The 14,049-nt window shown below is 30.0% G+C and overlaps 1 protein-coding gene across 2 annotated transcripts in view; it reads right to left on the bottom strand.

The window, feature by feature from the left end:
• Nucleotides 1-14,049, bottom strand: part of LOC111642070 (very-long-chain 3-oxoacyl-CoA reductase-B-like) — a 38,952-nt gene that overhangs the window by 17,199 nt on the left and 7,704 nt on the right. For both annotated transcript variants that reach the window (XM_023388341.1, XM_023388340.1), the window contains exon 3: nt 7,385-7,460. In XM_023388341.1, coding sequence (XP_023244109.1) covers nt 7,385-7,460 — 76 coding nt within the window. The remainder of the gene's footprint in view (nt 1-7,384; nt 7,461-14,049) is intronic.

Consider the following 14,049-nt stretch of genomic DNA (forward strand, 5'->3'; position numbering starts at 1 on the left):
GAAGGTTTATGCATTACTTAAAAGCCAAGAACGCGACGAAATAATTTTACTCGTCATAAAACGATAAATAGTTTGTCAAATTTTTATTCATAATAATGCAGTTTCAACTGCTTTTTATTTTATAAAATTTGTCTTCTTGAGCCGCCAGAGGGCCTTTTAAACAATAGCTAGTCTGTTAGCGCTGGTCAGTAGTAGTCCAAATTCAATAAAACATTTGCTTCTTGAAAATTTGATTACGATTTAAATACAGTATTTATTTTTAATATTACCGATAAGTCCTTGAAAAGAAAACGTGTTGTATTATCATTAAAAGACAAATTAAAGTATTTGTTTCGATTATCCGGATTTTTCCTTATCCGGACTACTTTCATCCCCAATTAGTCCGGATAATCGAGGTTCTACTGTAATACTGTACTTAGTAAAAACATGGAGACAAGATTGTTTTAACTAAATGATTTTTCATACCTGTAAAACTACATATAACAGATACTTAATTAAAACATAATGTACAAGTGTTTAGTTAAATTTCATTAGAATTATTTACATAAAATAATATTTTTGTTAATCTAAGATAGAATATGTTACCAATAAAATTTTAATACCATAGATCTTCATATGACAAAAATTACATAATTAAAAAGTTAAAAAAACATATACACTTATTGCCATAAAAATTAGTGCATCAAGGAGGAGTTGTCATATCACTGCAAAACTTAGCATGTAGATAAGTCTCAAGCAGATATGGAAATGATTAGAGTTATAGTGTGATGGTTCATTGCATAATGCCAGCAGATGATGTTAAAATGCATCCCACTTGGCCTATAAAATATAGCAAGCAAAGGCATCCTCTATCTGCAATTTACCTGTTGCAGAGATATGCTATATCACTAAAGATGCTTTCACATCACAATTGAAGACCATATGAACAACTGAGTTTGAAAGGATCATCAGGTTGAGAGAAACTGAATAGTCTGTCACCCAGGCCATTCTGACAACACTGAGGTAGTGTTAGGACCATTGAACAAGAGAGAGCTTACACACATGGCACCCAGACTCAGGACAACCTCAGCAGACCACTAGCTGAGAGGATTGCCTGGTCCTCAAACAAGTACACACACACACACACACAGCTGACTATATCATTGTCCGCCATTTGGACACAGGTGGCACCATCATTACAGGCCCCATATTTGTCTGTACCATTTTGAGGCATCTGGTTAAAGAACATTTGTTATTACGGCAGCCATTATGTGTGCTGACATTGACAGTTACCCATCATTGCCTCCATTTGGAGTGGTCACTCTCAGTGGGATTGGACCACAACAAAATGGAACAGAGTTGTCTAAAGTGATGAATCCAGATTTAGTTTGGACACTGACAACAGTCATGCTCATTTCTGGAGACCCTGTGGTAAACATCTCAAATCCTGTCTATATTTTGGAGCAGCACATTACACCTACAGCTGGTGTGATGGTCTGGCATGCCATCACTTATGACTCCAGTCACATCTAGTAGTTATCCAAGGGACCAAGACAGCCCAGCGGTATATTAGTAACAGCCTGCAGCCACATGTGTTACCTCTCATGGCAAGGCTCCCAAAAGACATTTTTTATCAGGACAATCTCTACCAGTCTCTACCACATTTCCATACTTTCCTGGCCTGCCCAATCCTGATTTGCCACCAATCAAACATGTCTGAGATCACCTGGGATGCCAAGTTACACAACCTAGAAGTTTGGCTGAACTAGAGCACCACTTGCAGCAACTGTGATGCTGCAGGACATCATACAGCATATGTATGCCTCCATGCCCATCATGTATTCATGCTAGAGGTGGCCCAACTAGAACATCCTTTCATTTTAGTTTTTCATGTAATAAAACATCCTTTTGCTTTCATTTTATAATTATTACTTATATCACCATTATACTCACATACAATTTTGTTTGATTCTAATAACTCCTCGAGTGTTAATTTTTATGGCAATGAGTATATGTATGTACTCGTATATATATATAAAAATTTTACTATAGTAATAAATAAAATAATATTTTTAAAACATATAGTAAAAATTAATATAAATGTCAATTATAATCGTGAAACAATCTAATTTCAAAAATAAATTACCAAAGTTTACTGCATAAAGCATATTATAAGAATAATTTCCTGCAATTTCATAAATTTTCCTGAATTTTTTGATGCAAATGTTTAATGCATTAATATAATTTAAATTTTATAATTATTTTAAATTATAAAAATAAAAATGTTTATAAAATTTATATAAAATCATATTAACAATTGTTCAAATCTAGGCTAAATCTGTACAAACTTTAAACAACAAAAGTTCAAATCTAAACAACTTTTTCTTCCTTATTCACACATGGCTTTATATGGGTCAACATTCTAGTAAACAGGAATTTTTGTTTTGCTTAAGACAACATAGAAAGCATGTTAATTTTCCACTATGCAATCATTTTACAGAATAAGAATAATTCAACAGAAACAAAATTCCAATATAATTTGTGCTTCTCAAATTTTATATACTGTATATTCAAATAATAAGTACAGTAGACCCCCCTATAACGCTTAGATACGTTCCACGCTAACCGAAAATTACGTTGTAGGAATGATTAAATACGTGAGCAAATCGCAGCCCGATAGGTGGGAACTTTACGGACTAAGGCTGTTCGAAAGGTTTTCTTCTATAAAATTAACCGATTCTAGACTAATTCCACTCAACATTTCCAAAACACGTATAATTTTTTGGGAATAATCCGTATAAACTATGCTATAAACAAAAAATTATAGGATTACTTACCGAGTGTGTACCGTTCGACTACGCCGTTGCTTAAAGCTGGTTTTCATCGCGGAACAGCACATTAAACGGCGGCCGCGATTTCTAACAACTTATTTTTCTGCGAAGACTTCGTTGAACTTTGGAGACATCATTAATATAAATAATTTTTATGGCCGTTGAATAAGAAGTGTTTCTTTCACAAGAAATGTATAAAATTAGTGCTGTATTAGACTTACGGTACCTAATTTACATACTGTACAGACGATAATAAACTCAACTTACTAGCCTAAAATCTCCGTAGCGTGTTGCCAGGCGGCAGAAAGCATATATATAATTATAATAAAGTTACAATAAATTAAGTTAATATATAATTATATATACAGTACCTAATTTATATATAATTAATATATAATTATATGTACAGTACCTAATTTATATATAATTTATATATAATACTAAACAGACGATAGCAAACTCAATTTAGCCGCTCCGTAGCGTGGCGCAGGGTCGGAGGAAAGTAGTTCGGCTGCTCATCCACTATTGGTCCAGACTCTATCAATCTTGTCGCGAAACGACGTTATAGGAGGTACGTTATACGAAAGTTGCTACAATTTTTTCGCTACGTTATAGGAATTGTCGTTATAGGAACGTACGTTATAGGGGGGTCGACTGTATACAGTGTGACCTCAACTTAACAAATGCACTTCATTTCTGAACCTCTTAAATCCTAATCTTGTAAACAGGGAAGACTTACCATTACTTCTATTGGTTGAAATTTATACTTCATTCCATTGTAACCAAGTCACCTGTACCTATATTCCTCAAAAATATTAAAGTACTACAAAGATATAGTACCTATCAATCAACGATTTTAAATGAAAATGTTTTTGTATTATCTCCCTTTAGACTAGTTTCTAATAAAAAAGGAAAGAAGCAAATATGAGCAGAACTATCAGACATTTATTTATTTAAAGATAAGTAAACATAGTATAAGAAAACAAATAAAATAAAATAAAAATGTTTTTTTTAATTAATGAAATTGTAATCATTAACAGAAAATAAGAGATGATTGTTTACAAAAGTGGAAAGATTATTACAAGTCTTTATCAGAAGCAGTGGTAAACTGAGACCTAGTGGGATCCCCCTCTACATAATTTTATAACATCTTAAACTAATAATTCTATAGCTACAATTAGGTGTTATTTATAAATTATGATGTACAATTTCAACAGTAAAATTGCTTTATTTTTTCCAATTTTAGGCCTCAATATCTAAGGCCCTAGACACATGCCTCAGGCACCTAGTGAATAATCCAGCACTGATCAAAAGAAATTGTTTTTGTTTGTAGATCAACAGATGTCGTGAGTGAAATAGAGAATATGGAAATTGGGACCTATGAGTCATCTGATTATAGCATGTGGAAATTTCAATCTTGTCACACTTGTGTTCTCAAATATTGGCCAGAACTTGTTTCAACTATATAATCTTGTAAATGAGGAAGAGATAGAAAAGAAAACAATTCATTGTATCAAATTCTCATAGACCAAATAATCAAATATACAGGTATCATTAAGTATAAACACTCGTACTTTGTTTATAATTTTGTTGTTGGTTTGTTAAGATTTTGCAATGTTTATTAACTGATATTATTGTTGTATATTTTGAAGAGTTTCAACAAAATCCTTTGAAATATACATGTATAATTAAATCTTTACTTACATTATTTTATTTTAAATGTATTTTCATATATAATGTTTTACAAGACTATTTATTTAAAAATTATGTCGTTGACTCTAAGATGCTTTAACATGTTTTTACTTATCAGATAAGTTATCTTAAATATAAGTGCATCTTAGAATTGATGGAAGTCTTACATTCACAATCCAAAGCAATAGTCATAAGCAGACCATGTACTGTATATTATTGATATATTAATGTTTAAAATGCCTCCAAGATGATATCATGATGGAACATTAAAACAAATATTAATAGTTATTGTACTATGTAAAACAGCATTGAAATAGATATATAACCTCACTTAAACTGGCATACTGGCTTTTATCATACGGAAATATCTGATTTCATGATTTCCCCAGATAGATCGGCATGCTGGTCATTCTGTGAAAATATGGTATGATTTAAAACAATTTTTATCAGAGGCTTTTAATATATAAAAATAATAATCATAAATTTTGGTGGGAAAAAAAAAATGATTTCATTCATTTTTGTTTTTATCAAACAACTCACAATTAACCTGTTAATTTTTGCTGCAACACCATTTTTTTTTTTTTTTTTTTGTTTTAGTCACTGCATCATAGATAAATCTATTCAACAACAATATTAAGGCAATAAATAAGTAATTACCTAAAACCAGCAATAATTCTCTTCAAAATGAACATTTTTTTCTGTTTTTTAACTGTCATCATCAGGTTTCCATGCATTGGGTAATATCATGATAATTGTATATGAAGACAATGAGTGATAGAAGCATGTGCAGTTCTTTTTTACAAAAAAAAAAAACTACTGTAATATGCAAAGTTTGTATAATAGTGGTGAGATTGAGTGACAACACAACCTATATCTATATATAAATCTAAATTTTTCTTCTGACGTTGATCATAGTAGTGGCCTTATGATGCAAAGAGAAAGCAACTAAAGCAGTAATAAGCATTACGTAAATGACTGTTATAGATTAGTTGTAATTATAACTTGTTAATGTAAACACCTATTAGTTGCTGATCTACCATGTATCAATTGTATCTAAATTTGTTCATGATCTTATCAAAAGGTATAAAGTACAGTACATTTCCAGGCCAACCAGTTTAAATCCAGTGACACTAAAAATGTATCTAGTGAAATAAGTAATAAGCAGTAAAATTATTTCATCAGTGCACTACTTGAAAGCAGTAACAAAGACATATAAAATTGTTTAAACAATTACAAATTCTAAGACTATCTGGACTAAATAAACCATTACTCTAATGATACTGAGAGTTCTAAAGTTTTCACTAATACAACATTGATGAATACATGTTTCAAGCATATCCACTTTAATAGTGAAACTGTATGCAAATAATAGTATATTTGGTCAAATAAAAACTGAAATCATCATGTCTTTTACAAAAATATTAATATGAACTAGTTGAAGAACATGATGAGAGTATCACAGTGCATCAAGTGTATGAGAATTTCATGACTATAGTATGAAACAAATATTCTGATTTTGATTTTACCAACAGGAAAAAAATGACTTTCCTGACTAACATTTTACTTTCTAAAAAAACTTATTACAGAAATACTTCATATGCATACAGTACTTCAGGTGTTCTTGAACATCTGTACATTACAATCAATACCAGCTATAAACATTCTTTCTGAACATATGTTTTCTAAAAGTTGATATCATAAGTCAGCAGCAACAGCAGACTGACTGGTAATAAACTGTCAAAACTAAATGTTTGTCTTTATTGAATGATAACAATATTCAAAATACATAATGTTTTTCTCTCTTTCTCCCTTTTCTTTTTTTGCATATCTACTATAATAGTAACAATTAAAAAATCATCGTAGCTGAGCAGTTATGCAAAGGAACAGTCTTTAAGAGAATTGTAAATATACATAATACTGCTATGTATGTTTACACCATCTTATATATATTATATATCTATTTTCTTTATATGATAGATACAATATTTATATTTCCCGTGAAAAAATTTGCAAAAAAAATATTATACAATGACTGAAAATCTCAATTTCTGGGAAGAATGAATCAACTTAGTTTTAAAAATTTTAAATTTCTTTTGATACATTGGATATTGTGATATATCAGCAATATCAATATCAGAATTACATCATTGCAATATTTCATATATTAATATATCTCTTGACAGTTTTCATGTTTAGCTTGCAATATATTTCTTATTACTTCAATTTCTCTGATGATTACTTGAACTAATGATTAGCATGTCAAATACAAAACTTTTTCAATGCAGTTCAAAAATGAGCAAGGACAAGGTACAAATTTATTATTGTTTATTTGCTAATGTTCATGTTTGAAAACAAAAAAAGTTTAAAGTATTTAATAATCAGGTGAGTAGCAAATAGCCAGTCATCTCTGACTATATTTACTACATGATTTAATAAAAGTAAACAATACAAATATCAGATTATCTTTACTAAATCTTTTTGAAAAATATAGATTATATGTAGAAGTCTCCTGCAAGTAGTGGTGACCAGATTATTAAAAATGGATAAGTAAGATTTAAGAGAAACTGATATATTGCAGATTCCACTCTTTCAAAGCAATATAATTGTAAAGATTAAATTTGATAATTCAATTACTGGTAGATATCTTATATTTGTTTAAATATCAATGAACATTGATGAAAAATATGACATAAAATATAATTAGTCAGTCATGAAAATACTTATTAATATATTACATTAAAACTATATTATAACAACTTAAAATTTCCATAAACTTATATACTTATAAATGTGCAAGAATTCTAATTTCTTATTTTAAAACAATTATGATATTAAAATTTGTTTTAAATTTTATATTATTAAAAAAATAAATCATAACATACCTATTTCATTGGCTACATTTTTAAGTTTTTCTGGATTCCTGCTGATTAGAATAATGTCAAATCCTCGAAAAGCAAGCTATAAGAATATTTAAATATTGTTTAATTTCAAATCTATGTGGTGAAATTTTATAAATATTTTAAAATTAAAATTATGAAAAAGAATTACAAAGTTTTCAAAATTTATATCCCTAAAACATAATTTTTCTATTTATATTGCAACAACTTTTATTGATAATTGTATAAATGTTTAATATAAATATGAAATACTTATTGTTTTGCCATTATAAAATAGATTTCTACTTTGTTCGGTATAAACAATAAGTTCTCTCTTAATGCTGCATTGTAATGTCATCTTGAAAAAATTTTAACAGTAAAATGGAGTTCAAATTAAATGCTCATTCCTAGCAAAACTCATTTGAATTGATGTAACTTTCAGCAGTATGGCCAAAAATATTATTAGGAGCATTATGCACCATATGGTCTATTCACAATGAATGCTGACAGTTTCAAAGTATGAATTTAAGATACTATCAATTATAAGAAGCATCTCTATTTTAATAAATGAAAATGAAAGAACAAAAGAAATAATGTCTCATCATTAAGAAAATGTAACATTAAAATACAATATGACATTTAACACTTTACTATAGAGTTAGGTTAATTACTGAGTTAAAATATTACTATAATTTTAGCAACTGTTTGGCTATTTCTGGTGTTCTTACCACACATTCTTTCACAAAATAAAATCATGTATATCAATACATGATTTTATTTAATTTTGGATTAAATTTTGGATTTATTAAATAATAACTTCCAATATTTGGAAGTTATTATTTAATAAATCCAAATATTGTAAAATAAACAAATTTTTCATTGATACTTGTCAGATACATACTTCGAGGACTGGAGATTTTATTAAATATAATTTCTGTTGAAATTACTTATTTAAGACTGATCTACTTTTTTACTTATACACTTACTTATCTACATATTCATTTTACTTATATACTTTAATATTTATATTACTTTTAAGATTAATTCATATATTTAACAATAGAGATTGCTATTACTGCTGTTATGTCTATAAGGCAGTTAATAGGTGACCAGCACAACTCTATTGTTAAAGGCCACTAAAGTATTATGTACAGGGGCAGAGCCACTGCTGATAATTTGAGGTGAAAAGCATATATTTTAAACTAGCTTACCCGTCACGCATTGCTGCGATCTCAGAAGAAAGGAAATTCAAGCAAACTTGTTATGATAAAATTCAATTTACATTTTATTATTTTTATTGAAACTTATTATTATTATTCATTTTCATCGGGAAAACATTTCAAAGTGTCGTTTCAATTCTATTTATTTATTGGAGTGTTTGTGGATACACGATATTTTTTGTTTTTCCGTCTGGTGCGTACACGAATAAATCGGAAGGTTTTTCGACGCGTGAGCCGGCCACATACAGTTGTCCATGCGAGAAGCACGGATTCTCCAAATTTAGCCCACACACTCGCTGCGATTGTCAGAAGTGCGATATTCCCCATTTTTATATATATTTTTAAATCCTTTATAATTTTAATTATTTAATTGCTCCTTCCTCTCTTCCTTGGCATGTTGTGAAATTTCTGATAGTTGGATAATAAACCGTTTTATTGTAATTTGTCTTTTTAAATTATTTTGAGTCGATATTAAAATTTGGAAAAGGGGGATACCTAGATCGGTAAAATAGGCGAATTTCCTCCTACAACTTCGGTTGTTGTTCGGGATACAGTTAAGGTTTTAACAAAGTTCGAGCGAATACATAATTAGCAAAAAAAAGTTGAAATAAAGTGATTAAACAAAAATTATTACAAATATCGTAAATAACAGTTCACAAATGCATATATAGAGATATTTTTTGAAGGGGGGAAATGGTCTTCACAATTTGAAATCGATCGAACACACTGTGCGCGAATGCTCGTGTAAACGCGCGCCATCTATCGTAGGATAAATGTACTATGCCAAAAACCTTCGCGGGAGTGTATTAAAAAACTTTCCGAAGTTTTATGGCAATCGTACTATGCCACAAACCTTTGCCGGAGTATATTAAACAACTTCCCAAAGTTTCACGGCAATCGGATAAACGGTGTTGTAATGCATGAAGGACACACAGACATACATTCATTTTTATATATATAGATTAAATAAATTAAAAATATGATTAAAAATTGCAGCCTGGCATTGTGACAATGTCACAATATATAATTGCTCGTTAATATTAATTTTCTTAAATAATTTTTACAAGTAAATTTCAATTTCAGAACAAAGTAATTACAGCATTAATAGTCATTGACAAAAAAGTTATGCATTAAGGAGGTGGTAATGGAATTGAATGAGACTTTATAGTGAAAACAATGATAATAAGTTATTACAATAGCAAAGGTACAACTTCCTTTGGAATGTTGATATAATTTAAAGGAATCTAGTACCTTGTGAAACCTTCTCTTGCCTGTACACATGTGACCATACTATAAAATATGGAGACATGCAAGTATTATATGCTAAGTGAGGTAGCAAAAAAATTATTTATTTATAGTTATATTTTATTTACATCATTTTTTTTCTTTTCATTCCAGTTATTTTGAGTTCTGGGGATTAAGTTATGTTAATAGAACTGCATACTAAAATTTTAAATATTCTACTACATTTCTGTAACTAGATATTAGTAGAAACACAAGTTAAGAAACACTATTTTTTATAAATGTGTTCAATATTCAAATTAACAATGTATGAAAAGTTATTGTCAAGTTAACAAGCTATATACCAATCAAGCACCTAAAATTCAACAGCTATACATTGACCAGCAGAAGTGATCACTTTTTCTGGTCGGTGTTCTAAGTGATTACAGTCGACCCCCCCCTATAATTACGGTCCCTGTAATTACGATTCCTATAAAACTACGAAAAAATTGTGACCGGTATCTGTAAAAAACAGTAAAAACCCCCTATAATTACCTCAAACGTCATCAGGCAGCCAAACTACTTTCCCGCCGTCCGTAGCGCCACGCTACAGAGAGATTTCTATCGTCTGGACAGTATTATATAAATTATATATAAATTAGGTACTGTACATATAATTATATATTAACTTATTGTAACTTTGTTATAATTAAATATATAATTTCCGCCGTCTAGTGTGGTGCCACGCTACGGAGATTTTTATGCTAACTATCGTCTGTAGAGTATGTAAATTAGCTACCATAAGTCTAATACAGTACTGTAATTTTATACATTTCTTGTGAAAGAAACATTTCTTATTCAACGGCAATTAAAATTATTTATATTAATGATGTCTCCAAAGTTCAACGAACTTTTCGCAGAAAAATAAGTTATTAGAAATCGGCCGCTGTTTGCTGAGCTGTTCCGCGACGAAAACAATGTTGAGCAATGGCGATGTCGAATGGTGACACTCGGTAAATAATCCTACAATTTTTTATTTATAGCGTAGTTTATACGGATTATTTCCAAAAAAAATATATGTATTTTGGAAATGTTGAGTCGGATTAGTCTAGAATCGATTAATTTTATGAAAGAAAACCTTTCAATCAGCCATAGTCCGTAAACTTGACACGTGTCAGGCTGTGATTGGAACGACTCGTAAGAAATCGGATTCCTAAAGAATGGAACGTATCTATATCTTATGGGGGGGGTCAACTGTAATTGGTTGATTTAGTGCTGATTAAGGGTTTTCCTTCTGCTATGTTCTTTTCTCTAATCAGGTTAATTGTTTAAGATTTTGAATAATTATTAGTACAATTTACAAAAATACAAATAATAATTGCTGTAACTATTGAATTTGAAATTTGTATTATTTGAGTTTTATACTAACTGTTGTTATTAAAATCATAATTTTTGTTTTGCAGTCAAAGTCTAGTACTGGCATTTATAGTTTAATAATGTTTCATATTTTACAAACTCAGATGCAAAGATTATTTCTTTGATATTTTCAATTGTGCAGTATCCTGTGACAGATTTACCCAAAGATTTGCAACTGCCACTCAAGATGCCAATCGGTCCAGAAAAGGGTTACAAGATTTGCTTCCAATCCCTTGGTATGCCTTCTACATATGTGCAATTCAATGGTCTACTCACCTAAAGTGCCTCAAATTTTTGCATTCACTAAGACCATAAACTGGAAAACTAAATTTGTCCAGTAACTGAAAAGTGCAATTCTCCAACATTTTCAATTGAAAAACAATTTGTGAAACTCTACCAAGCCAAAGCTGCTTACTATCCTTTTTCCATCAGCAATTCTCTACAGGTGATAGAACACCTTAAATCCATTTCACTTGTCAACTAGAGATATATGACTGTATTGGACTTTCAATCCTTATATCCAACTATAAGAATACCTTCATGCTTTTGCACAATAAGTGATTTCCTCTTCTCCAACATCAAAGCACACCAGAAGAACATACTCGAGCTAGCAATTTTAATTTGTTACATGTCATTCTTTGAATTTAATGAATAAATCTATCTATGGGTAAGAGGGGTGCCCTATATCAGCAATTTTATGAGCTTGTGTTACAAAGCCTTGAAAACACCTCTCTCCACAAGTTCCAGCGTTTGATCCTCTTGTACACTAGATACATCGATGATATCTTCATCCTGTGGAGAAGGAAGACTAACCTTTGGCAATTTTTAGAAAACATCAACAACAATCCTTATGGTTTATAATCCTACAATTAGATCAAGAAAGTGAAGCAGCAGTATACTTTCTGAATATTCTCATATCATGCAGATCTATGAAATTTTCACTAGGGTCTACCTTTCAACCCATTTTAATCCTATACAATTCCACAGATCCCAGACACTTCAAGCTTTTTGCCTTCAGAACCTTGGTAAAAAGGACATACACTCACTGTATGAATATTCAAGACACTATTGAAGAACTGGATTATATCAAGGAAATTGCCAGCAACATGAATTATCTGGATAAGATAATAAAGCAATTAATTGACACTTTCCTTACACCAAAAATGGTAACAGCAGCAATGAACTGGAGAAGAGTAGTCTTAAATTATAACCCCTCCTCTTCAATATCCAGAGGAAAGTGGCTCACGATGGTGACGTATCGTTAGTATATTGTAACCTGATAATTTTTAAGATACTGCAGAATAATAAAATACTGCATGGCCAGGACTCAGTCACCAGATTTACTCCATCCCAGTCGACAACCATCATTTCAATTCAAAGCTGGTCTACACACTTCATAATTTGCAGCAGAGAGTCAAGAAACAAATACACAGCTAGAAAAATCCTCAATAACACAGCACTGGTAGTTTATTTACAAAATGATGTACACATTCAATAGGATCAAGTCAAACTCATCAGGTCCACTTCTAACTTACACAAAGCTTTTAGAAATATATAAGGCACACAAAAGGTCACAATGCATCAATCATCAGGATACAGAAACCTATCAAACACCTGGCAAGTAATTTACGAAATGTAAATTAAGAATTACATCTACAATTTTAAAATGTTTGATATTTATTAATTTTACATTGTTTCCCAAAGTTCTCAGAAATCCTCGAATAGCAAATGCAGCTATTATTTGACGGCAATTGTTTCAAGTTTTAAAGATGAGACACAGTTACTATTCGAATACAACCAGTATTCAAGTAATGTTAAAAATAGGCCTATTTCTATCATTCACAAGTGACATGTGAAATATGTTTGGGGGTTGGATTAATTTGTACCAGGGCAACAACTGGTCTAGATTTAAAATTTCTTAAATCATGAAATCACTTTCTGGCCTGTATGTCAAGTTTACCTTCTTAAAATCCAAAAATAGATATATTTTATCACTAAAAACTTATTAAAACCAAAATTTTTAAACGAATAAGTGTTTTAATCATGAAATAATAAAGAAATAAAACTTCCTTTAAATATGTTTTTAATTGTAATAAGACATTTAAAAAATTATGAGTTTGGACAATTAATTATGCTATTATCAACCATCTGTACCAATAGTTCTTAACATGGGGCACAAGATATCTTTTCTGGAGATAATATATTTTTAAAATTTAAAAGAAAAAACTTTTCTACCTTTTCCAGTGAGAACAGTCTTATTAAAATAAAAATCTTACTAAAACTCTATCAATGTCAAATTTGAATGTACAATTAATGTATTTTTTCAGTTATAAATCCCTAACCTAGACCTAAATATTACTGTAACAATGAATGGGCACAGATGAATTTTCTTGATAAGCTAAAATATATGCAAGAATGTAACATGAGAGGAATGAAAATGCATTTTAAAAATTCAAGAGGTGTGAGCAGCAAAAGTATACATTAAGGATTGTAATGTTTTAGCAATGACAAGACAGACTTGGGTGGCAATGTCACAAAGAAGAAATATATAATTAAACAGGAAAAGAAAAAAAAAAATAGAATAAAATCTGGGTAGATAATTTAAACTACAGAATAAGAAAGTTGACATTTAACAAAAGTAATTCAAATTCACATATTAATCTGCTCCTTTAGTTAGTTTAATAATTTTCCATTGTTAGTTAGCCTCAAATTATTATTTCAAAAAGACACTCAACAATCTTACTTTCTATTCAAAGTAAATATTGCATTATAATTATGATGTGCACGTCATGTGTTAATTTATACAAAACGCAT

This window comes from Centruroides sculpturatus, unplaced genomic scaffold (genome assembly GCF_000671375.1).
Source record: "Centruroides sculpturatus isolate CEXI.00-Female unplaced genomic scaffold, Cexi_2.0 scaffold1479, whole genome shotgun sequence".
In the NCBI taxonomy this organism is placed as follows: Eukaryota; Metazoa; Arthropoda; class Arachnida; order Scorpiones; family Buthidae; genus Centruroides; species Centruroides sculpturatus.